Source organism: Mus pahari, chromosome 3 (assembly GCF_900095145.1).
Source record: "Mus pahari chromosome 3, PAHARI_EIJ_v1.1, whole genome shotgun sequence".
Lineage (NCBI taxonomy): Eukaryota > Metazoa > Chordata > Mammalia > Rodentia > Muridae > Mus > Mus pahari.
The window spans coordinates 108,644,679-108,666,990 of record NC_034592.1 but is presented as its reverse complement, the minus strand read 5'-3'; the positions used below and the strand labels follow the sequence as shown (position 1 = coordinate 108,666,990).

General features: G+C 42.9%; 1 protein-coding gene across 1 annotated transcript in view; it reads left to right on the top strand.

Annotated features, from left to right (window-relative positions):
• The window catches only part of Fbn1 (fibrillin 1), a 216,561-nt gene that overhangs the window by 123,392 nt on the left and 70,857 nt on the right, over positions 1–22,312 (top strand). Inside the window, exons 11-19 of the mRNA XM_021193426.2 lie at positions 3,975–4,160; positions 4,743–4,883; positions 6,795–6,914; positions 10,343–10,468; positions 12,039–12,161; positions 15,145–15,267; positions 16,366–16,518; positions 20,426–20,479; positions 21,812–21,937. Of these exons, the coding sequence (XP_021049085.1) occupies positions 3,975–4,160; positions 4,743–4,883; positions 6,795–6,914; positions 10,343–10,468; positions 12,039–12,161; positions 15,145–15,267; positions 16,366–16,518; positions 20,426–20,479; positions 21,812–21,937 (1,152 nt within the window). The remainder of the gene's footprint in view (positions 1–3,974; positions 4,161–4,742; positions 4,884–6,794; positions 6,915–10,342; positions 10,469–12,038; positions 12,162–15,144; positions 15,268–16,365; positions 16,519–20,425; positions 20,480–21,811; positions 21,938–22,312) is intronic.

The following is a 22,312-nucleotide window of genomic DNA, read 5'->3' as shown; positions in this document are numbered from 1 at the left end:
GTGTATAGAAAGATGTCTGGAATATTGTCATTGGTATGACCACAGGTGATATTTGCTAGTCCAAATGACGCCTTTTCCTGCAAAGAAATATTTATGATTTGGCTTAGCATCTGGAGTCCCCAAAGCTGAACTAAGTTCTTTTAGTTGTTAATCTTTTGAGAGTTTTATTTTCTATTTAAATTATATGGTTGTGTTTCCCTTGAATAGTCTCAACATTTCTAAAAGAAATCAGTTTTTTTTCCCTAAAATATCTGCATAGTTCATGCATTACCTTTTACTCCCTTTTCCCACAGTCCCTGCTGGCTACATATCTGCTAGAGCAGTGTTTCTCAACCTGTAGGTCATGACCCCTCTGGGGTTTGCATGACCAGTTCACAGGGGTCACCTAAAACCGTCTTCCAATATTTGCATCTTAATTCGTGACAATATCAAAATTATAGTTATGAAGTAGTAATTAAAATAATTTTATAGTTGGGGGTCACCACATGGGCTGCAGCATTGGGAAGGTTGAGAGCCACTGCTCTAGAGGGCTAAGGATCTGTGCAAACATAACCTGATCCATGGAGATGCCAAGCCAACCACAGATGGAGGTGTGGTCGCATCCTCATGGTCCAGTGGTTTGTAGCTTCTTTGTGCTCAAGGTCTACACTGCCCAGCATTGTGCCTACCTGTGTCCATGTGCTGCAATGACACTAGTTAAAAGATCTCATGAAATGGTCTTAGTCCTCACTGCAATCTTATTTCTCATGCTCTCTGCACTGCCGTAGTGTTTAGCACACTCTCACTCCTGTGAGGTATTCAGGTAGAACATTCAGCTCATGAAGAATGACTTTCTCCACAAATTCCAGTGAAAACCTGACCTTTTATCTCTGTTTAATTTGATTCCTGAAAGGCACATCCGAATCGGAGAGTCAAGGGGAGGTGGTGAAACTCAGGGTGGGGTAGTGCAGGGAAGATGTGATGCTTTTGAGGTGCTGATCATAGGATGTGCAGTTCTTATCATGGTTATAGAGCCATTGATGGTGTCAGTATAAGATGCTGCTCATCCCTGACAATTGTAGGTGTGAGTTGAAGAAGTAATGCAATCATTCTGGGTCTACATACATACATACATGCATACATACATACATACATACATACATACGATTCAACAGGTCATATGTCCTATAAAGTAGCCCTTCCTCTTGATTTGCTGCAGAACTATCCCCTAGATCATGGTTTGGAAGTGCAAGACTTCCTACCAAGATGCATAACTTGGGTACCAGAAGAATTGCTTCTTAAATGCACACATCAATTTGAGAATGTATCATTGATTGGATTCCTTGTACTGAGACCTTGAGTGAGGAGGGAAGGCAGTAGCTGTAGAGGCCAGCAGGAAGACCTAGTACAGGAAGATATGGTTCTTGTATGTGACTTTGCAGGGAGCTGAAAGACTTAAGCCTGACATGGGCACAGAGCAAAGCGGACAGGTCATGCAGACTCACATGCTGGGCGGCTTTTGCTTGTTCAAATCTTCCAAGACAGTGCCGCTGAGCTCTGGGCCTTGCCTGTGCAAAGCGGTGATATAAAAAGGACTTAGTCCCTTTTAATCTTTCTTTTTCTTTTCTTCTTCTTTTCATAAACTGTGTTTCATCTCTGAGTTGAATGAAGGCAGAAAAGATAATTAAGAAACTTCTCTGGCTGCTGATCCTTTGAGGCTCACAGATAAAATCTGTAGAAAGAAAGAATTTAGGGCCCAGTTAGACACATGTCCTACAGAGTTAATATGAATTTAATGGTGGTCTTAAAGTAATATACCCACCTAATTAGCAGAAATACTAATAAGCCATCCAAATGCTTTCACAAATCCAAAAGGAATTTTAAAACTAGGCTGACAAGTGCTTGAAAACAAAATGTTTCCTTTAACACACCAAAATTCAATTAAATCCAACATATACTGAAATCCTGTTTATGTAATTTACAGGGCTAGGCTGAGAGTGAGAATTAGTTACAGCTCATATATGGTCCATATTTAAAGTGGGTCATAGCAATGTGGTGAGAAGGGTCCTCGGAACAGTCGATGCGAAGTTTCTAGATGATAATTCTGTGGGAAGAGTCACTGTGGTTTAGTGAAAGGAACGTTAGCATCCTGAGTCAGGAAATCACAGACAAGGGAAAAATCCCATCCAAATACGATGAGATACCAAGAACTTGTGGGTCAAAATTCCAGATAAGTAATGGAGCATAGTAATGGAATTCTCTGGAAGCTTGAACTAGGCCTGAATTATAGGTGTGAAGCAAGGCTGAAGAATGTCCAGAAATGGACAAGTTAGCAACAGCACAGCATGTGGAGCTTGGTGTGTTTAGTCAAATGTAAAACGGCAGGATGTCCCAAGAGGCTGAGCTGTGAGAGCATTCCAGAATTCCACAGGTAAAGAAAAACATTAACCTAATTTATGTTAATGGTAAACGCTCTGTAAAAAAAAAAAAAAAAGTCTATATAAGAATCATTTTGTGACTGTGAATAAAGTTATCGACATTCTAACCCCAAAGTAAAGAAGAAAACTTCTGTGGTCTGCCTGTATAAGGGGACTGTGACCCCTAGATGCACTAGCTGCTGCCTAAAGAACCATTCTGAAAACTAAAAGATGTCATGAACCTATGGAAGATTTAGTCTTATAGAGACCTGGTATTGTTTAAAAAGAAATAGGCACTCAAGCCTGAAATGGGCAAACACGGGGGAATACATAATCAAGTCAGGGTGCCCCAGATCACAGAACCATTGTGCAACTTTCATAAGCCGCACTACCCTGCCCTTCCTGCTCCTCGTGTCTGGTTGTGTTTACCCGACAAATCCTCAGAGCTCTGCTCTAGACTTCCTGCCTTCTCCGTTCCATCCCATGGTTTTAAATAGTACCTTTCTTCTGATAACAGGAAAGAAAATGACTTCACCTCCAAACTCTCTTCACCAATTGTTGTGTGCTATCACCATTTAACTCAACTGTTCACAGTAACATTTGGCTTCTGCTCCTCACACCAGTCCGCGGCTCCTGATGGTTTTCGTCTAACAGTAAAGGACAGCAGCATGTACCTATCTGAACAGCCAAAACCCTAACAGTTATCCCTCATTTCTTAGTTCCGGGGCTCTAACATTGTCCCCGTCACCAAACACTACCATTTGCCTGTAAGTTATCCTGGGACAATTTGTGCGCTCTGTCAGGTCTACCCCACCTCTCTTGTGCGTTCATCAGTATCTTGTCCTTGGATTTCCACACAAGCCTTTCTTTCCTATATTATTTATACACCAGCAAGAATGATCTGAAAAGATTCATGTGATCACACGCTACCCTGTTGGAGACAGCAGTGGCTTCCCCCATGCACATAAAATAAACCAAAATCTTACAGAAACAAAACAACAACAGAGACCAAAAACAAACAATGGTAGGCTGTCATGTAGCATAAGCTGGCCTTATACTCGGTGTGAGAAGTTCAAAGGTGACTTTGAACTTCTACTGCTGCTATGCTTTTTGTGTTGTCTTGCTAGCCTTTATTTTGTAAGTCTGTGAGCTTTGAAGTGATTGAGGTTCAGGGTAGTGAGTCTCATTACAGAACTATCATCTAACTATGTCATGTACTTCTCTCTAATAAGGACACAGACCTGCTGACAAGCTTTTTAAATCCTGTGACAGCCACATTGGGGCCAGAGGAGAAAATAACGCCTAACATTTTTCCTGCTGGGTTTCAATGGGTAAACAAATGTCTTTCTAGATTTTTGGAAGGAGCACATGGTACCTGCTCTGGAGACATTAATTTTTTTTTTTTTGCTTAAATTTGTAATTATTGTCTCAATGTGGTTACTGTGTACATATTAAAAATATGAGTGATGTTGCTTATCCCGATTGGCCAGTGCACTGTGATTTCATAACGACATGTCTTCTCCAGCCTCCTGGTAGTTGTCTCTGCTGATTGTGTCCTGTTGTGTTGTATTCTTCCAGAGGATTTCAACAAGCTGTGCTCTGTCCCTCTGGTAATTCCCGGGAGACCAGACTATCCTCCCCCACCCATTGGCCCCCTTCCTCCAGTTCAGCCTGTTCCTCCTGGCTATCCTCCTGGGCCTGTGATCCCAGTCCCTCGGCCACCGCCAGAATATCCATATCCGTCTCCATCTCGGGAGCCACCAAGTAAGAGTTCCGAAGCCACCTACTTACTTTCTCTTGCATTAATTAATAGGTCATATTTTTGACTTATGCCACTTTCCTCTTTAAATATATTTTCGCCAATTGTTAGATCAAAATTTTTGCGTAGTTTTACGAGTTTCTTAGTTTTCCTGTTTTGTAAATAAGAATGGAAGCCTGGTATGTTCCAGAGTTGAATGTCCTTTTGCTATTGATATTCTCGATCAGATGTGGGAGGGGTATGGGGAAGACTAAAATCGCATTCAGAGAATGGATTAATGGCAGAAGATACATGATATTATACCTTAGGTCATTTAGTGTACAAAGTAGTTAATTAACTACCAGCACCCTGCTGCCCTATTCCCCAAACTGGAGGCTTAAGCATAAGGAGGTGGGTGGGGTGAGGAGAGGCAGGCAGAGAAGACTCTGGGCCACCTCCCCTCCTGTGGCAAGGTGCAGTGTGCTCTCTGAAGGCATAGCCTTGGTGGTGCCTGCTTTAGGACTTGGTATCTTGATCACTATTGACAGATTAAGAGCTGATGTCATGGATGTGAATAATTTTGATGGGGTTCAATGCTGTTCTTCTAGGGGTGCTGCCTTTCAACGTTACTGACTACTGTCAACTGGTCCGCTATCTCTGTCAAAATGGGCGCTGCATTCCCACTCCCGGTAGCTACCGTTGCGAGTGCAACAAGGGCTTCCAGCTGGATATCCGCGGCGAGTGCATCGGTAAGCAACTCACCACTTGATTGACACTGAGAGAGATGTCTTAGTCAGTGTTCTACCACTGTGAAGAGTCACCAGGACACTGCAAGAGGTCTAGCCCATGATCGTCATGGCAGAGATCATGATGACAGGCAGGCAGACATGGTGCTGGACAGCAGTGGAGAGATCTACATCCAGATCCTCAGGCAGAGGGAGACACTGGGCATGACTTGAGCATTTGAAACCCCTGAACTCACCACTAGCGACACACTTCCTCTAACAAGGCCACGCCTACTCCAACAGGGCCACTCCTACTCCTACAAGGCCATGCCTGCTCCAACAAGGCCACGCCTACTCTAACAGGGCCACTCCTACTCCAACAAGGCCACGCCTACTCCAACAAGGCCACTCCTACTCCAACAAGGCCACACCTTCTAACTCTTGTCAAGTAGCTCGGCACGCACTCTAATGACCAAGCATTCAAATCTATGGGCCTATGGGGGCCATTCCTTTTCAAACCTCCACAGTCTGTATTGGTTGTCTATTGCTGTCGTAACAAATCATACAGCCTCATACAGTGGCTCCGAAGCCCTCTCAATCCAGGGGTTAAAAGGTAGGTGCTGGTAGGGCTGTGTCTTCAGAGCCTCTTGGAGAGAAAGAATTTCCTGACCTTCTCAAATTTCTCAGACTCTAGAGGCAAGGAGGGCAGTGTCTTCAGTATAACACAAGGACAATGGGACTTCTGGGCCCGACGGCACTCTGCTGACATGTGCTCTCTTGCCTTAAAAAACACGTGTTTCTTAGCTCAGTCAGGTCTTGCTTTCTCAATACTGCTTGTTTCCTGCTCATCTAGGGATGCTTCTAGAGGTTATCCGGAGTGAAATGGGAGAGGGAGAGAGGAGTGTGTGGCTCAGGGTCAGACTTGAGTCTTCTCCCAAGATACCTGAACACCAGTAAGGCTTTGCTGAATCTTAGTTTATTCATAAATAGCAGTGTAGGCCAGTGGGCTGCGCTACTGCGCATTTAAAGCAACCGTGGTACTTTAGTACTAAGGCTATGGAGACCACCTGAGTAGGTGGTAATTGAGGACCTCCCTTTAAACAACCACCTATCTCCATATACTTTGTTCTTACATTTTTAATAGAACAGCAGGAAATGCTTAGATATGAAACAGACCTTTTTGTATTAAAAAAAAAATAAACAAAAACAAAACAAAACAAAAAAACCCAAAACTTTAGTGTCTTTAATTTTATCCCAGCCCTGGGAGTTGAAGGCAGAGTTTCATACATGCCAGGCCAGTGCCCTCCCCTTACAAACACCCTAGTGCACGTCTCTTTTTATTTGTTCATTACTTTTTTGAGACAATGTCTTACTAAGTCGTCTAGGCAGGTCTGGAACTTGTAATTATCATGCCTCTGACTTCTAGCAGCTGGATTAAGAGTCCTGTGCTTTCAGGTCTGTCTGTCCATCTGATTTTTTTAGGCCAGACTCACATAAGAAAAAAGTATTTGTTATCTCAGAGTATATTCATACTCTCTGAAAAATGACACAAAGAAAGACACAAAGAAAGAGTTCAGGCAAACTGCTTAACCAGTCTTAAAATGGGTGGAACCGTGGCATACTGTAGTGGGAAGGGAAAAGATATGTCACTATGCAAGCTTCTTTCTTTTCTGAGTTTTTCTTTGTTGAGAAAGGGTTCCACTACACAGTGTTGGCTGACCTGGAACTCAGTAGGTACTCCAGACTGTCCTGTAATTCAGAGGGCCATCTGCCTGGGCCCCCTGAGTCCTGGGATGACAAGCGGGCCCCTCCACCACCCGGCTTTGCTATTTTCTTATCTTAAAGGAAAATGATTTTTTATTTGTGAAGAAACCTATAAAGCCTTAGACTTGTGAGCTGTTGTGCACACTTCCACTAACATGCTGTGTTTTACAGACGTGGATGAGTGTGAGAAGAACCCATGCATTGGTGGAGAGTGCATCAACAACCAGGGCTCGTACACCTGTCACTGCAGAGCTGGCTACCAGAGCACACTTACCAGAACTGAGTGCAGAGGTAAGGCTCGTGGGGACTGGGGTGTGTCTGTCCCAGATGAAGGCTTGGTTTGTAAGGAATCCAGTGAGACATGAATGCAAGAGGCTAATCCCCTCACCCCCACCCCCACCTCTACCCTCATTCCCAGCCTTATGCCCCCACACCATCTGATGGGTGTTTTGTTTTGTTTTGTTTTGTTTTGTTTTGCTTTATTCTAAGCCTCACTTCTTTGAAGGTGTTGCTACAAAATCTGGCAAGCATTCAGATATTTTGAAAGCTCTCTGTGTGCCAGGGGAATAGCTTATTTTCACTTCTTTTGAGTTATTTCTTCTGGTGGTTCATCTTCCATCCAGGACATAGGGGATGTGGTTTCTCTGTGTAGCAGAAACTGGGGAAAGCCTCTGTTAGGATTCTATGTCATTCGTCTCTCCATAGAAAGGAGGAATCCGGGCTCTGCTCCTAACAGAGGTCAGCAGCCAGCAGCAATATCACCTGAAGATTGCCTGAAATGGTGATTCTCTAGTCCTTCCTGAGGCCCGCTGCTGAGAGCCAGCCCTTGGCAGGCTCCCCCAGCCGTCTGTATACACACTGACATTTCAGAAGCACTGTAAATGTCTTCTCATCAAGGTTGCCACTCAGGTTTATTTCTTTTCCTTTTACTAAAATATAAAAGATTAGCAATAATTTTTTTTGAGAATTTTGGACATCAGTACAGTGTTTATATAATTTCCACCTCTCCCTCTTCCCCTTCAAACTCCTCCTACCCCCCTCAACCCCCTCTCAAACTCACCACTTCTTTAATTATTATATACATGCACACGTGTGTGCACGCGCGCGTGCGCGCACACACACACACACACACACACACACAGAGTCCATGTGGTGTTGCCCGCATGTAAGTGTTTAGGGCTGGCTGCTGGAGAGGCTTGTCCCTGAAAACTGTCCCCATCTCAGGAGCCATTGATTCCCTGAAGCTCTTCATGTAGGTGTGGGATCTTGTGAGATTTCCCTGTCCATGTTGGCATGTCACAGGTTTATTCCTTAAATAATTTATTACACTGTTCAATATGCCTTTGGTTACATTCATGTAGTAAGTTTCTGGGGTAGAAATGAGTAAGATATACATCCCACCCTTTAAGAACTGAGAACTTTATCTAGATGTTCAGCATAGAATGAGTTGTGTCATTAATCCGGCAAAACTAGATTAAAATAAATAATAAGTGAGCTAAGCGAGCACTTAGTTTTTAAACACAGGTCAGGTAGGGAGATTTCTGCCGCTTAAAAATGTGAATCTACTAATACAGATGGCTGACTCCTTTAGCATAAGCCCTTTGTGTGGATTGAGCAGGTGTGCTGTTCATCCCTGAATGACTTTCAAATCTTTGAGTTTGGTCAGATATGGAGACATGTCACCATCACTATATTTAGGTACCCTGCCCAAAAATTTGGGCAGAAAACAAAAACAAAAAAACTTGGAAGCACAGTTTTTCTACACAATTCTATTAACAGCCCACAATCTGAACCCTAAATCTGAGTAGGTAGAGAGGCCATTGTTCCTGTGAAGGGTTGATGCCTCAGTGTAGGGGAACACCAGGGCGGTGAGGTGGGAGTGGGAGGGCACCCTCATAGAAGCAGGGGAAGGGGGGATGGGATCAAGGGTTTGCGGAGAGGAAATTGGGAAAGGGAATAACATTTGAAATGTAAAAAAGGAAAATATCCAATAAAAAAAAATCTGAATAGATTGATTATTTAGCTGATTTAAGAATCCTCTTAATGCTTTAGCTGTTAGTTAACTTAATGTGAGTGTCAGTGATGTATTGGACATTTCTCAGTAGAAGAGACTGCTGTTAAGGGCTTGGCTACTTATAAGCCATGAGAAATTGTAGAGCCGGGATTGGCTGGAGCAAGGGCCTGCCGGGTTAGGGGCATGCCCGTTACTCTCAAAGTGGGGCTTGGTTAGAGATGAGGATGACCACAGCTTCCCTACCACGTCCTTTATGCTGGGAAATTTACCAAGGGTAGGAGCACACCTGTGGTGTTTGGAGGACAAGAGCATCTGCAGAGAAATCAAGGAGGCTGTGTTTTTAGCTCAGGCGCTTTGCTCAGGTCAAAGGGGACAGAAGAGAAAGAAACACCAGGAGGCAAGTTTGAGTGATAAGCTTTTATGCTGTCTAGATTTCTAGAAATACACTGGATCCCCCATGGCATTCTGAAAGTAGCAAGAAGAAAAGATGAACTCTTTTTTTTTCTTGTTTATTTTAACCTCAAAAAAAAAATTATAGAATGTTAAAATTGGTTCAAGAATATGTGGACTTTTGCTATTTTTCTTTGTAGAGCAAGACAGGTTTTAGTGAGCATTAAGAATAAAGGGAAAAAAGAAGAACTCAGAGGGGTTTGGCACAAAGATCAGACAGAAGAAAAGCCCAGACTGCTTCAGCTAGTCCAATGGCTCACACAGAAACCACTGTGGGATCAGCCTGGAAAGAGAATGCGTAGGAGGGTCAGCCACAGACACCGTGCAGACGCTGGGCAGACAGGATAACTGGACAGGCCATAACTGCACATTCCTCACTAGGGTGTGCAGGATGTTCACACTCAGGGCCTCTACTCAACATGGATGGGTTGCTCTGAACCAACTCCATCCACATAGTCCTGTGTGTTCTGGGAACAGAAAGTGGGAATGATTGTATGCTGCAGGGACAAGAGTGTTCTAGTCGTCCTCTGTGATGTTCATCCATTTGTAGTCCTTAGGACAGGAGGGACAGACCCAGGCTACCCTGCTGTCTACCAGGTGTGGGTTTCTAATAATGAAATAAAAAATAGTTTATGTCATTTTTAACATTCCTGCCATCATCATCATCATCATCATCATCATCGTCATCATTAAATGGGGGAGGGGACACCCTCCACAGGAGGTTTGTTTGGTAGCTAGAATAGTCATAAAGTCTAAGTTAAAAATTATATGTGTGCTCAATGAAACTATTCTTGGTCCAGAACTACTGTGAGGCAGGTGGACATCTTGTGGTTATGTGGAGTGTTGTTAGGGAGAACTGAGAAATTTCTCAAAAATAAAGTAAAATAAAATAAAAATAAAATAGTGTTTCTGTTATCATTTCTGATATTGTTACAAGATTTACTTTGTAATCATGTTTGAAGTGATGTCAGCCAAAGTTCAATATAAATAATCTAGAAAAATGGTGAAAAGTTGATTTTCTTCATATAGTCGAGATCTAAGCAGTCTTAATAAAAAGTCAGAGTAAATGTGACCTCTAAGTTCTTTTCTGCCTCAGATCTTTCTGGCACTGATAATCCCGTATACATAGATGATGATGGATGTTATCAAACAGTTGAAATCCTAGATTAAGGTTATACGTTTGAAAATGGAGGGAGAAAGAGAGTAATTCCAAATCTTCCAAATGAACTTTATACTTTAAAATTTTTAACCTTAGACATAGATGAGTGTCTTCAGAATGGCCGGATCTGCAACAACGGTCGCTGTATCAACACAGACGGCAGCTTCCACTGCGTATGCAATGCGGGCTTTCACGTCACGCGGGACGGAAAGAACTGTGAAGGTAATGGCGGGCCTACAAGGCCGCTCCCCTCACACTGCAAGTTCCACATCCAGAGTCTTAAACAAGGCGAAGTTCAGCACTGTGTGAAAGGTTGAACTGTCAAAAGTGCTTCACGTATTTCTTTCTGAAAGGCAAAACTAAGTCTCCACGTTGTCGTGACCACAATCAGCCACACATACTAGCAGCAGTGCATGTTTGAAGATACCTTACAGTGATGACACTCTTCTGAAATGTACCATTACTTCTGAGTTCTATGCAATCAGAATTTGCATATTGTGGAGTTTTATACCGTAACGACAAACAAAACAATGTTTAAGCCCGTATCTTCTTCTTCTTCTTTCTTTCTTTCTTTCTTTTATTTTTATTTTTTTTTTAATTTTTAAACCCGTATCTTCTATAGTCACTTACAAACCTTTTGTGCAAAGTGCCTCCCGGGCAATAAGATGCCCTAACCATGGTGGCATGGATAATTGCTTTGAGAGGAACTAGGGGTATGGAGAGCCAGTCTCTTATGTTGACTTCTGAAGTCATCCTGTGACAGGCCTTCACCTGTGGAATATGTATGAGCGCTGTGGGTAAGGTTCCGCGTGGTGGGCCTTCAGCAGAAACTAAAGAATGTTCTTTATCAGGTTTTCCATCCTCTTTAGGAAGGATCCCAAGAATCCGTTAATACGTTGAAAGAATTTCAAAATTGTTCTTAGGAACATGTTTGGCAGAATATTATCTCGGTGATTCAATCCACAGACTTAAGGCCAAAATTCCCAGTTAAGGGTCAAGTCTATTATTTTTTAAATAAAAAAAATAAAGAGAAACCATAAATTGTTTTAGTTTGACTAAAAGCCTGTAAGTGACGGCAGGTCATGTCCAGAGGTGCAGGCCTCCCGGGAGAGCTTCAATTGCTCACAGACCAGCATGCCCATGAAATTAAGAACTGTCTTTGTGATCAAAGGGACCTAAATATGAGTAGCTCAGCTGGATCCCATGGCTGAGTCCAGCACTGACCAAATCCAGCTTTGCAATATCTATTTCAAACTGCTTGAAATGACAAGCTTTCTTCTACTTGTTAGTATTCTTTAGATGACTGTTTTTAAGAATTTCACACAATGTATTTTGACTATACTTTCCCCTCCTCCAGCCCCTCCCAGGTCCTCGCTCACCTCCCTACCCACCCAACTTCTTATTAGTTCTCTCTATGGTCATTTTTTTTAAATGAACCAAGATTTAGCCTAAATACATTTTCATTCCCAGTAGCCTTAATTTTTGTTTCAGTTTCAGTTTCTCGGAACACAAGTCTGTGAACTAATGAAATTAACTAAACTGTTAGCGCTCCTTTTGATCTGGGGACCAGTGACCCTCGAAAGGATCCCACTATCCTTTGTCAAAAGAGTCAACCTGAATTTGCGACACCTGTTTCGCGTGCCTTCTCTTTTTGTATTTATCATATGGATTAAAATTAGCCTTAGGCTATACTAACAAAAAAAACGAAGACAGAAATGTGAAAAGCTAGAGTTGTATCCATCCAGGCCTGCCTTCCTCCTCTTCTCAAGACAATGCCTACCTCTGTTTCTAGATATGGATGAGTGCAGCATCAGAAACATGTGCCTAAACGGAATGTGTATCAACGAAGACGGCAGTTTCAAATGTATTTGCAAACCTGGGTTCCAACTGGCATCGGATGGCCGCTACTGCAAAGGTGGGTGCTACAAAACCCCCAAAGTGTGCTCGGCGCCCGCTTTTCCTTCTCCCTACAGCTTCTGGGAAGAGTCTCCCCATGTAGTGTTTCCCCCGGCCCTGCTTTGGAAACCTGACTAGTATTCCTTCTTACGTTCAGCTGTCCAAACAGCCACAGTTAGTGAAACAAGGCTAGTCTTATTTCAGAGGAAGCATTTGGGTTCTTCTCAGAGGGGCCCGGAATCAGCTGAGGTGCGGTGATTCAAGGAGCTGAAGTGTTAATCTGTTCCAATGGCTCTGGTGACGAGTTTTCTGATAAAGATGAGTTCTGCCTTTTCCTTCCAGCTGGGGAATAAGGACAGCGGGGTAGTGATGCTTCTTGATCATTTCCTTTGCCCAACTCATCCCATCTTCCTTTGGGGGAAAATGCTGACTTATTTGTGGTGCCGTATCCCTATCTGGTTCATCTAGCTATCATAAGAAACAACAATGAATTTAGGCTTTACCAAGTTACATAAGCCAAGGGGGAGGAGGAGGAGGAAGAGGAAGAGGAGGAGGAAGAGGAAGAAAAAGGACAAAGCAGAAAAATAAACCAGGAATCAGGGAAGCCTGATAACTTTTAAAATAATCTCATTGCTTCAAGTATTGTAAGCAAAACTTGGAAGATCCATTTGTGCTGTGGGGGTTCTAACAAGAGTTGCTGGAGACAAATTTGTTCCTATCCGCTGCTGTATAGAGTCAGAGATGGGTAACTGTTGCATGTAGATGCAAGTTACCAACTGGAGTCATTCTTCTCGGATCCTTATATGCAGTGTCAGTCAGTCCAGGGTGTCTACTAAGTGGCCAAGAGCCTCTGTTCACAGCATCTGTGGCAGGAATGTGGCCCAGGACACTGCAAAGGCAGGAGAACGTCACAGGGCACCTCTTCTGACTGTCCCTGGTTTCCAGCTCTGGTTAAGGTACCGTGGGAGAAAGCCTTGAATGTCTTCAGCTCTTGGCAAGGTGTGCACGTTCTCCAACCCTTAAAGAGCTTCCAGCTCTTGGCTGTTTATCTACATTCCCTGTGACCTTCACACTGGTGGCTTGTAATATTGTGAAAATCCATCTTCAGTAGAAAACAAACAGTTGACTCTTTTCAAAGTTTGAAGTAGGAAAATGGTTTCTGTACACATTGAACTCTGTGCCAGGAGGAACTGACATGGAGAAGAGAGTTTTGTGACATGCTGCAGTAAGATAAAGTGTCAGGGTGTGCAAATTAAATACCGTACATGTGGGAAAGAAATGGGGAGGGCATGACTGATTACTGGGCTATTTGAAATGCTGAGGTGTGGTGACCGAGGTGGCAGCCTCTTGGAATATAATTATGCTGTTTCAGAGGACGTTATGACCTCAAAGGTGAATGTAGGCTCTGAAGCTGTTGGTGATCATGGAAATTGTGTCTTTTATGTAAATAGTGTTGTTGAATCAATTGTGTGGAAGAACTGATAGTTGCTCACCAGGACTCAGCATTTTGTATTGAGGGAAGGAAGAAGAGAGGAAGAAAAGGAGAAGAGATAAGGAGGAAGAGAGGAGGAAGGGAGAAGAGGGAAGGAGGAAGAGAGGGGGAAGGAATAAGAGGGAAGGAGGAAGAGGGGGGAGGAAAAAGAGGGAAGTAGGAAGAGAGGGGGAAGGAAGAGGAAGGAAGGAGGAAGAGGGGGAAGGGAAAAGAGGGAAGGAGGAAGAGGGGGAGGGAGAAGAGGGAAGGAGGAAGAGAGGGGAAGGGAGAAGAGGGAAGGAGGAAGAGGGGGAGGAAGAAGAGGGAAGGAGGAAGAGGGGGGAAGGGAGAAGAGGGAAGGAGGAAGAGGGGGGAAGGGAGAAGAGGGAAGGAGGAAGAGAGGGGAAGGAAGAAGAGGGAGATCAGTTTGTATCATTGGCCACATCATTCTCCCCTAGTGTACAGAGCTCAGGTAAACACACTTGGGGGTGGGGGGAAGGCAACCACCATATGCTGCTTTCCCTTGTGTCATGTTTCTCTTGCTGTGGGATGAGATTTTTCTCTTCATCTGTCATCCTGAAGCCACAAACACATGATGGCTGAGAGCCTTGTTACCAGAGCCTCTGCCAGTTGAGAGACTTCATGTTCTACTATGAGGCCTTTCAGGCCGTGTTTTAGAATATAGTCTTCACTGTCATACTGTTGGTCTCTGCTTGACCAAAAAGATTCCTGAAACAATGAACCAATCTGAGTTCACATTCTTAAATATAACTGCTGTTTTTAATACAGTCTGAACATGAAGTCTTGGACCACCAGGATGTATTTTATGCCAAATAACACAAGCTAAGTAAAACACAGAGGTGCTTCACTCTCAATTTGCCTTTTTAAGGTCAGGAGAAAGGAAATAATTGCATACTCTATTGTATATTGTAAAAGGACTGTTGGAAAGTGACTTGGTTCTGAGCATCCTTGTTTTTTCAAAACTCAGTTTGGGTATCCTTTCTACTTTTAATGGGGGAATTCTCTACTATTGTTAATATGAACCCAGTGACATATTTTACAGTACTTAAGGATATGCATATGATACTAAAAATACTCAGCAGTGCTTTAAAAAGATTTTACCAAACTTCTAGTGCCGTTGAGCATTGTGCTGACCAAGGGCTGTCATCAAAGTCACCTTGTATTTCTCTCTGTTCTGTCTCTGTAGTGCTCCCTCTGGTTTAATGTCTGCCTCTTACCCAGAGTCCTTTGCCTTCTAGTGGTCATTTTCCTCCCACCAATTCTGCTTGCCTTTTGTGTTCTTGTATTTTCTAGCAGGTATCTCGGGAGGGTTCTATTAAGATGACTTTTAATAGAAAAGTCCCAAGCTTGGCTGACCTCTCTCTTTCCCATCTCTGGAAGAACACTGAGCAAGCATCCCACTAGCATGCCGCTGTGGTTGTAGAGTATCGTTTTCCATGGTACCCATGTTCCAGTGTTACCATAGTGAATGTGTTCAATGGTGTTAATGAAATGGTTCCTCATCCTGCAGATATCAATGAGTGTGAGACTCCTGGGATCTGCATGAACGGACGCTGTGTGAACACGGATGGCTCATACAGATGCGAATGCTTCCCCGGATTGGCTGTGGGTCTAGACGGACGTGTGTGTGTTGGTAAGAAAAAAGCCACAACCTGATTTATGATCAGTACTCCTGGAATCATCAATGCTTATCAATTACAAATGTGTCCTACCCTAGCAGGTGCGATACAGTGATTTCTACTGAACAATGATTTAACAAATCCATTTCTCTTCTTGAATAAATTGGACACTCATGTTAGGAATAGAAAGATAATGTTAAGTAAAGGAGAGGTTGGGGAGTCCACACCTTTTCTTCTCTCTTTTCTGCCCCAACTATATAGCTGTCTTTGATTTTCTCCCACGTTCTTTTGTGGATAAAAGTCTTTAGAACTGGTTTGTACATGCATACCATTTTATGGTGTGCATTTTAGTAGCGAATTAAATGTCCAAGGGAAGTACATGATGCCACAGAAATGTGGATAATTCATAAGCATGCAATGACAGTTTTACACAGCTTTGAGATTTGTTAAATAACAAGACTTTTATCCAAATTATTTTTTAAAAAGATACTCAGTAAGCCCTTTGATTTAGGAAAGGATTGGGTGAAGCTGGAAATTCCTTCTCTAGAGATAAAGATAACACAGCTCAGTTGACCAACATCTGCAAGTTTATATAATGAACCTTTTACAGATTAAACTTTCTCCCTTTTGGAAAGTAGACCCAATTTAGACATTCAATAACTGCCTGTTTATTTTTGAGTAAGCCCCACTTCTAATAAAGGTCTTATTTATCACCATGTAAGATCCAGCCTTCATGCAGTGTTTATAAAGTTCCTGCTCTGTGCATGCCCAAGGAAGACAAAAATGAATAAAAAATAATCGCAGCACTTAAAGGCCTCACAGTTTGCTCCACCATGATCACCAGAGGAAACTGGTCAACGCTGGCCATTGGTCCCCACTGCTTGGACCCGAATGAGTTTCTGCAGTTTTTTTTTTTTTTTTTTTTTTTTTTTTTTTTTTTTTTTTTTTTTTTTTAGTTTTGATTTTTTTCTCATTGTCAAGTACTGAAAACACAGGCATTCTCTGTGGCTTAGAACAGGGCAATAGAGAAATAAAGGCAGTTTTGGATTCAATGTAGGGGCTTTTATCTGTTTAAAATGACAGTCCAGTGATGGCTACTTCCTCCCATTTAGACACACACATGAGGAGCACGTGCTATGGAGGATACAGGAGAGGCCAGTGTGTGAAGCCGTTGTTTGGCGCTGTTACCAAATCGGAATGCTGTTGTGCCAGCACCGAGTATGCCTTTGGGGAACCCTGCCAGCCATGTCCTGCACAGAATTCAGGTAAGTGGCAGCATAGAGGTGCCTCATCCTGCCAGCCTTCTGCCACCATCCATGGGCCTTGCTTTCCTATAAGTGACCGGGAAAGGCTGCGTTATGTTCCTAGGGATAACTTGTAGACCCTTCTGGGGTCTTGGCAGAGGCTAGTCAGTGTCTAGACACATGCTACTCTCCCTGTCCTCACTATTATTTGCCATGGCAGTTCATGTGCCTCTGTAGGAATCCCCCCACCTCAGTCCTGGTCACATTCCCAGGAACACACGCTGTTTCTGGATGCTTGCTTTTTGCAGGAGATGACTATTAGAAAAGCAGAATTTTACACAGTGTAAAGTAAATAACTTTCAGATGACCTGAATATTCCCAACAGCTCCCCAGAAGGCCATTTGTAAATTTTGTTCACAACCCACATGTTGATTTTGGTGCACTTTTCTTAAATGGCTTTATTCAACCTTAGGGAAAAAGTCTTTTTCTACAGTTTAGGTGGCATGCCTCGTGAAAAACAACCAGGCCAGTGAGTCAAAACTCTGCTGCCCAGTTCCCAGGCAGAAAGATCTGGGAGAGATTAGTTATTTGTGCATAGCTTTGCTCATTTAAGTATTTGACTTACAATAATAAAAATAATTATAAAATGAGATTATGTGGAAAAGGAATTCTTAGTGTTCTGACCTACAAAATAAATTTCACTAGGTAAAATAGATGGTCCTATGCAGATATAATTATTTAGATTCATAAAGAAAAATTATTTATTGAAATATTGCATGCTGCCTCCCATATGCAAAGTGTGTGTGTGTGTGTGTGTGTTTGTGTGTGTGTGTGTGTGTGTGTGTGTGACATACAACAGTAGAAAGGGCTTGTGAGATGGGAGGAAAGAGAAAGTAATGAAATGTTTGTGTCATGAAGTCAGAAAGAGGGACCCTTTGGGAGAAAGAAGAGAGCCAGGAGGAAGAAGGGTATTAGAGTAAAACTGGCATACCTTTAGGAAGAAAAAAATGTAACTTATCGAAATGAAGTTGGTTGATTTTTACTCTTTGAATATGATCTTAAGGTAGCTTGGCAGTTGGCTTCTGTTGTCCTAAAATAAAGCTAGGGCTAAATAAAACAAACAAACAAGCAACCTACCAAAGCAGTTAGTGAGTTTCAACATAAGATTCAGTTATTTCATCTCCTTCCTAAGTAAAATTCATTAAATATTATCCTAAGTATGATTTTTCCGTGCTCTGAAAATAAAAATAACCTTTAAAATCACAGTATTTGAAATGAATATCATAAGAAGCTAAAGGGAAGGCTTTAAAGGCCATAGAGGATGCCACTGAAAAGAGAAGGTTGCCTTGGCTGGGACTAACTCACAGACTAGCTGTCTGTCATCAAAACCAGTTAAACACACCTTTAATACACTTCCAATAGTCATTTGAACAAAATGACTGCATAAAACTCTGCAGTCGTATATTCTGTCCTTGGTTGCACTAATTTTTCAAGGTGCTTTTCTCATAGACTTTGAATTTATAAGACAGATGTGTGTCAGTAAAGCTGTAAAAGATGACAGTGCGCATACACTGTGAGCAGAAACGCACTGCACACAGTTCTTGGCTTTAACAGTTTCCCCTCTGCACCAAGAGCATCTCAAGAGAGTGTTTGTACTCAGGGGAATGACATGGGTTTAGGAGAAGGTCACTAAAGAAATCCCGTTTTTTGAAGCGGTGAGGCTTAGCGGACGCTAAATGGTCACTAACTTCTGGCTCATATTTGTGCTTTAATGCCTGAGGTTATTTGCATGGAAAAGGTTCGCAGGGGGAAGTTCTTCTCTCACCTCGGTGGTTGACAAGAATGTCAAACGATGGGGGATCCTCTAAGGATCTACCTCATTTCAGGAGAGGATGATCTAACAGGTACGGACAATCCCTCGAATCTCGTAGTCAGCTGAGGGAGGAACTGCCACCATGTGAATTTCCAAGGTTACCATGAGCCGTGTAAGCTAAGTAGACTCTGATAAGCCACTGGCTCCTCCTAACCCTATTCATGTGGTTCAGCAAGCCGCCTTGTTCCCTCTGCCTCCCTCTCTTAGCACTCAGCTGTGAGTGCAAGTCTGGGGCACTTTGATGCTGCCTGCCACGCTGCTGCCTGAGGATAGCTTAGAGAATGGTTATTAAGAGTGTGAGTTCGAGGCCAGCCTGGTCTACAAAGTGAGTTCCAGGACAGCCAGGGCTACGCAGAGAAACCTTGTCTCAAAAAACAAAAAACAAACAAACAAACAAACAAACAAACAAAAAAAGAGTGTGAACTGCCTATGTTTATGTTATTGTATTAAACCCAGAGAGCTTTGGCATGGAATGGGGAAGAATACCCAGAGGGGAGAGATTTGCTTCTAGCCATAAGTATGTTAGCATTCAGATCCCTTAATTACACAGAGGAGTTGGGCCTTGGCAAACACAGTGACCATGCTGTACCTCTGTGTAGGCCAAGTAGCGGCTAATCAGAATTAGCCATGAGAATACTGGCCACAGAATAGCCATGGTTTTGTCTTCTTGCGTTATTATTCAGTTCTGTGACCACGCTAATAGTTGAGAGTGTTAGAAGATACCGAAGATACATTTTTGTTCTGGTTTTGTTGTCATCTTTCAGTCTCTGGCTTTTAAATACACAGTGGCTGACATACTCCGCCTTGTCCCCTTTTGGCCTCCTTTTAAATGCTTAAAAAAAAAAAAAGAACATTTTACTGCTTATTACAAAACATACATTTTGAAGGATTAATTTTTAATGCTGCTTTCTTGTTTTGGGTTGGTTGGTTCATTTGGTTCATTGGTTAGTTTTGTGTGGGCGTGGGCGTGGGCGTGTGTGTGTGTGTGTGTGTGTGTGTGTGTGTGTGTGTGTGTGCAGTTTTTATTTTTGAGACAGGGTCTCACTATGTAGCCTTGTCTGTCCTGGAGCTCAGTGACCAGGCTGTCTTCGAACTTAGAGAGATCCTCCTGCCTCCATCTCTCAGTGCTGGGATTAAAGGTGCATGCCCCCACACCTGGCTAAAGGATTCTTCTTTTTTTTAATTTTGTGTTTTCCAAACATATTTGTCTACCATCATCAGAAATAGAGTAAGTGATTATTCCCTATAATAAAGTCCCCTCCACCACGCACAGTCTCCATATGTGACTGATTCTGGCTACCAGAAACCATGGGCTGGCAAAGGTCTGTCTCATCTCTGGGCCTTCCAGGTGCTTGCATTTCTCACCGCTCACCATTGCATCCCTCTGAATGTTGGTAGAGTTGTCTATAACGCTTCATAAGTACTAGAGAGCCGATTCTGTCACAGGTTTGGGGAGCAACTCTGACACCTCAGGTTATAAGAGAGAATGGGAGTTTTCCTGTGGATTCACCGTGGAAAATGAGCAGAGTGTCCAGCTGATTCACAACTGTGCTTGCACGTGAGCTTGGATGCTCTGCTGTGTTCTTGTGAGGAGGGTCCAGAGAGTCTGTGGCGGACAGAGGACATGTGAGAACCTGACTGTCCTGGAAAAACAGCTAGAACGGAGAAACAGAACCAATCCCAGGATGGCAGGGAAAAGTTTTATTAACAGCGAAGAAACCACATTTTAACAGGCACATTTCACTGTACGTGTAAAGTGTTCCCTGGTGAGCAAAATGAGTTGTAGGAAAAAACAGCCTTTCCAAAAGTGCTTTGCCCAAGAAATTGCTATGTGTTCCCTGTATCCTTCAAAGTCACTTTCCTCAGTGGTGCGGAACGCTGAAAACACTTAAAATGAAAGCCCCGTCTAAAGGGAACCCCCCAGGAGTTCCTCCTCATTCTGTTACCACTTTAGCTTGCTTCCTTGCTCTGGAGGAAATGATTGTGTGAGCCAAGGGCAGAATTGACCTGTTCTGCAAACAAGGCACTCATTTATTATCTGATAATTTATTACAGCGGAATATCAGGCACTGTGCAGCAGTGGACCGGGAATGACATCAGCAGGCACTGGTAAGGAGCCACTCTGAAGTTTCCTGACTTAAGCTTGTGCAAAGGCAGTATTGAACCTTCTGTGGGTATCTAGTTACTGTTGTGACACAGTCTGGCCTGACACCTTGCTGACCATCACAGGTGATGCCCCCGTGGCACCTTGGTGGCTGTGGGCATGGGGCTTTCTTACTGGCCTTTCCCGGGGACAATTTCTGGAGAGCTATAGCTGAGATACAATGGCTGGTGTCACTCAGTCTAGAGAAATGGCAGCCTGAACCTTTATGAGTTTCCATTATCAAACACAGCTGAGGATTTTAGATTGGACAAACAGTTATCCATTCAGACTAAAAGATTTCTTAACTCTAGAAGGTTCAGTCATAAGATACCACTTAGATTTTCTAGCAAGAAATCATATCAGCCAGCTGAGTTGGAAAAAAATAAACTATATGTAGAAATAGGAGAAATGTAGAGGGCCACTAAAAAGAATAGAATCAAAGGAGATCACTGAGATGAGTGTAAAGATGGTGACATGAAGAAGAAACTTCCTCACTCATATGAAACAAGGAATTTGACTAAGGGGTTCTGGGGAAAACCAGACTGGCTGATTCACCTCATTATATATGTGGATGAAGATGAGGAGGGAATATGATGAAGAGGGGGAGTGAGAAGGGTGATGTAATGGAGGAATCAGTGGGGGGGGGGTCAAAAAAAGCTGTGGCAAGGGCATGGGGATGAAGCAGACGATAACCCTGACTGATAAAACCATCCATTCATGTACCGCCACTTTGTCTCCCTCTCTAGTATTAGGGAGGTCTGCTCAGTATGTGTGAACGCAGAGGAGGCAGTGTGTAACCTTCTTGGGACCAAAGCAGAGGCTCTGTCCTGTTAGGAGACCTACTAAAGGAGGGGGGGGGGCTTGCTTGAACACCAAATTTGGAGCCAGGAAACACATGATTCATACTTTAACTTGACGATATTGTTGAACTTAACAAAAACTTAAAGCAAGGGTATGATGTAATCACCTTGCTGGCAGAATGGGAGGCAGAAGCAAGAGGGAAGAGGTGCATCATCTGCCTTCATCCTGGCGCTTGGACCATCCAGCACATCTTCTTCAGCCTGATTCAGGGATGATGGGTGATCCACGGTCACAGCTCAGATGCCAGTTTCCCTACAGGGTCTAGAATGGGGGAAGATGTGACTCATCTTACAGTGGGCAGAAAGAGGGGAATTTCCTCTTCCAAGTGAGCCCACTGAGAAGTCCTAAGGTCACTGTGCATGTCGCACTCTTTTGTGTTGTTTTCATTTAATGTTTGTTTTAGAATGTGATTGACTTTGAACTTTTTGGTGGTGCAGATATAAACGAATGTGCATTAGATCCTGATATTTGCCCAAATGGAATTTGTGAAAATCTCCGTGGGACCTACAAATGTATATGCAACTCGGGATATGAAGTAGACATAACTGGGAAAAACTGTGTCGGTAAGGAGTTCAGCTTGCTTTCTGTGACGTTTCTGGTGAAGAATCACATGCCAGATTTACTTGGTAAAAGAGAACCTTGCTAAGTGTAGGAAATGCAAGTGTTGGAAGCCTTTCTCACATGGCTACAGAGCCATTCCACCGAAACCATTCTCGCAACTACTCATTAGATTTAATCAGAGAAAGTACAGCTTGTTTTCAGTAATGATGACTCTACATTGGTTTTAACAAGCACCCTTTTTCATGTGATAACAACCTTTAATGAAGGAAGAATCCAGAAAGTAAGTAAATCATTTGGTTGGGAATAAAATAGTCAGCCTAGGGCATTTGGTTTTTTCTCCAGCATTCTTTAGTTGCCTAGAACAGTATTTTCTGAGA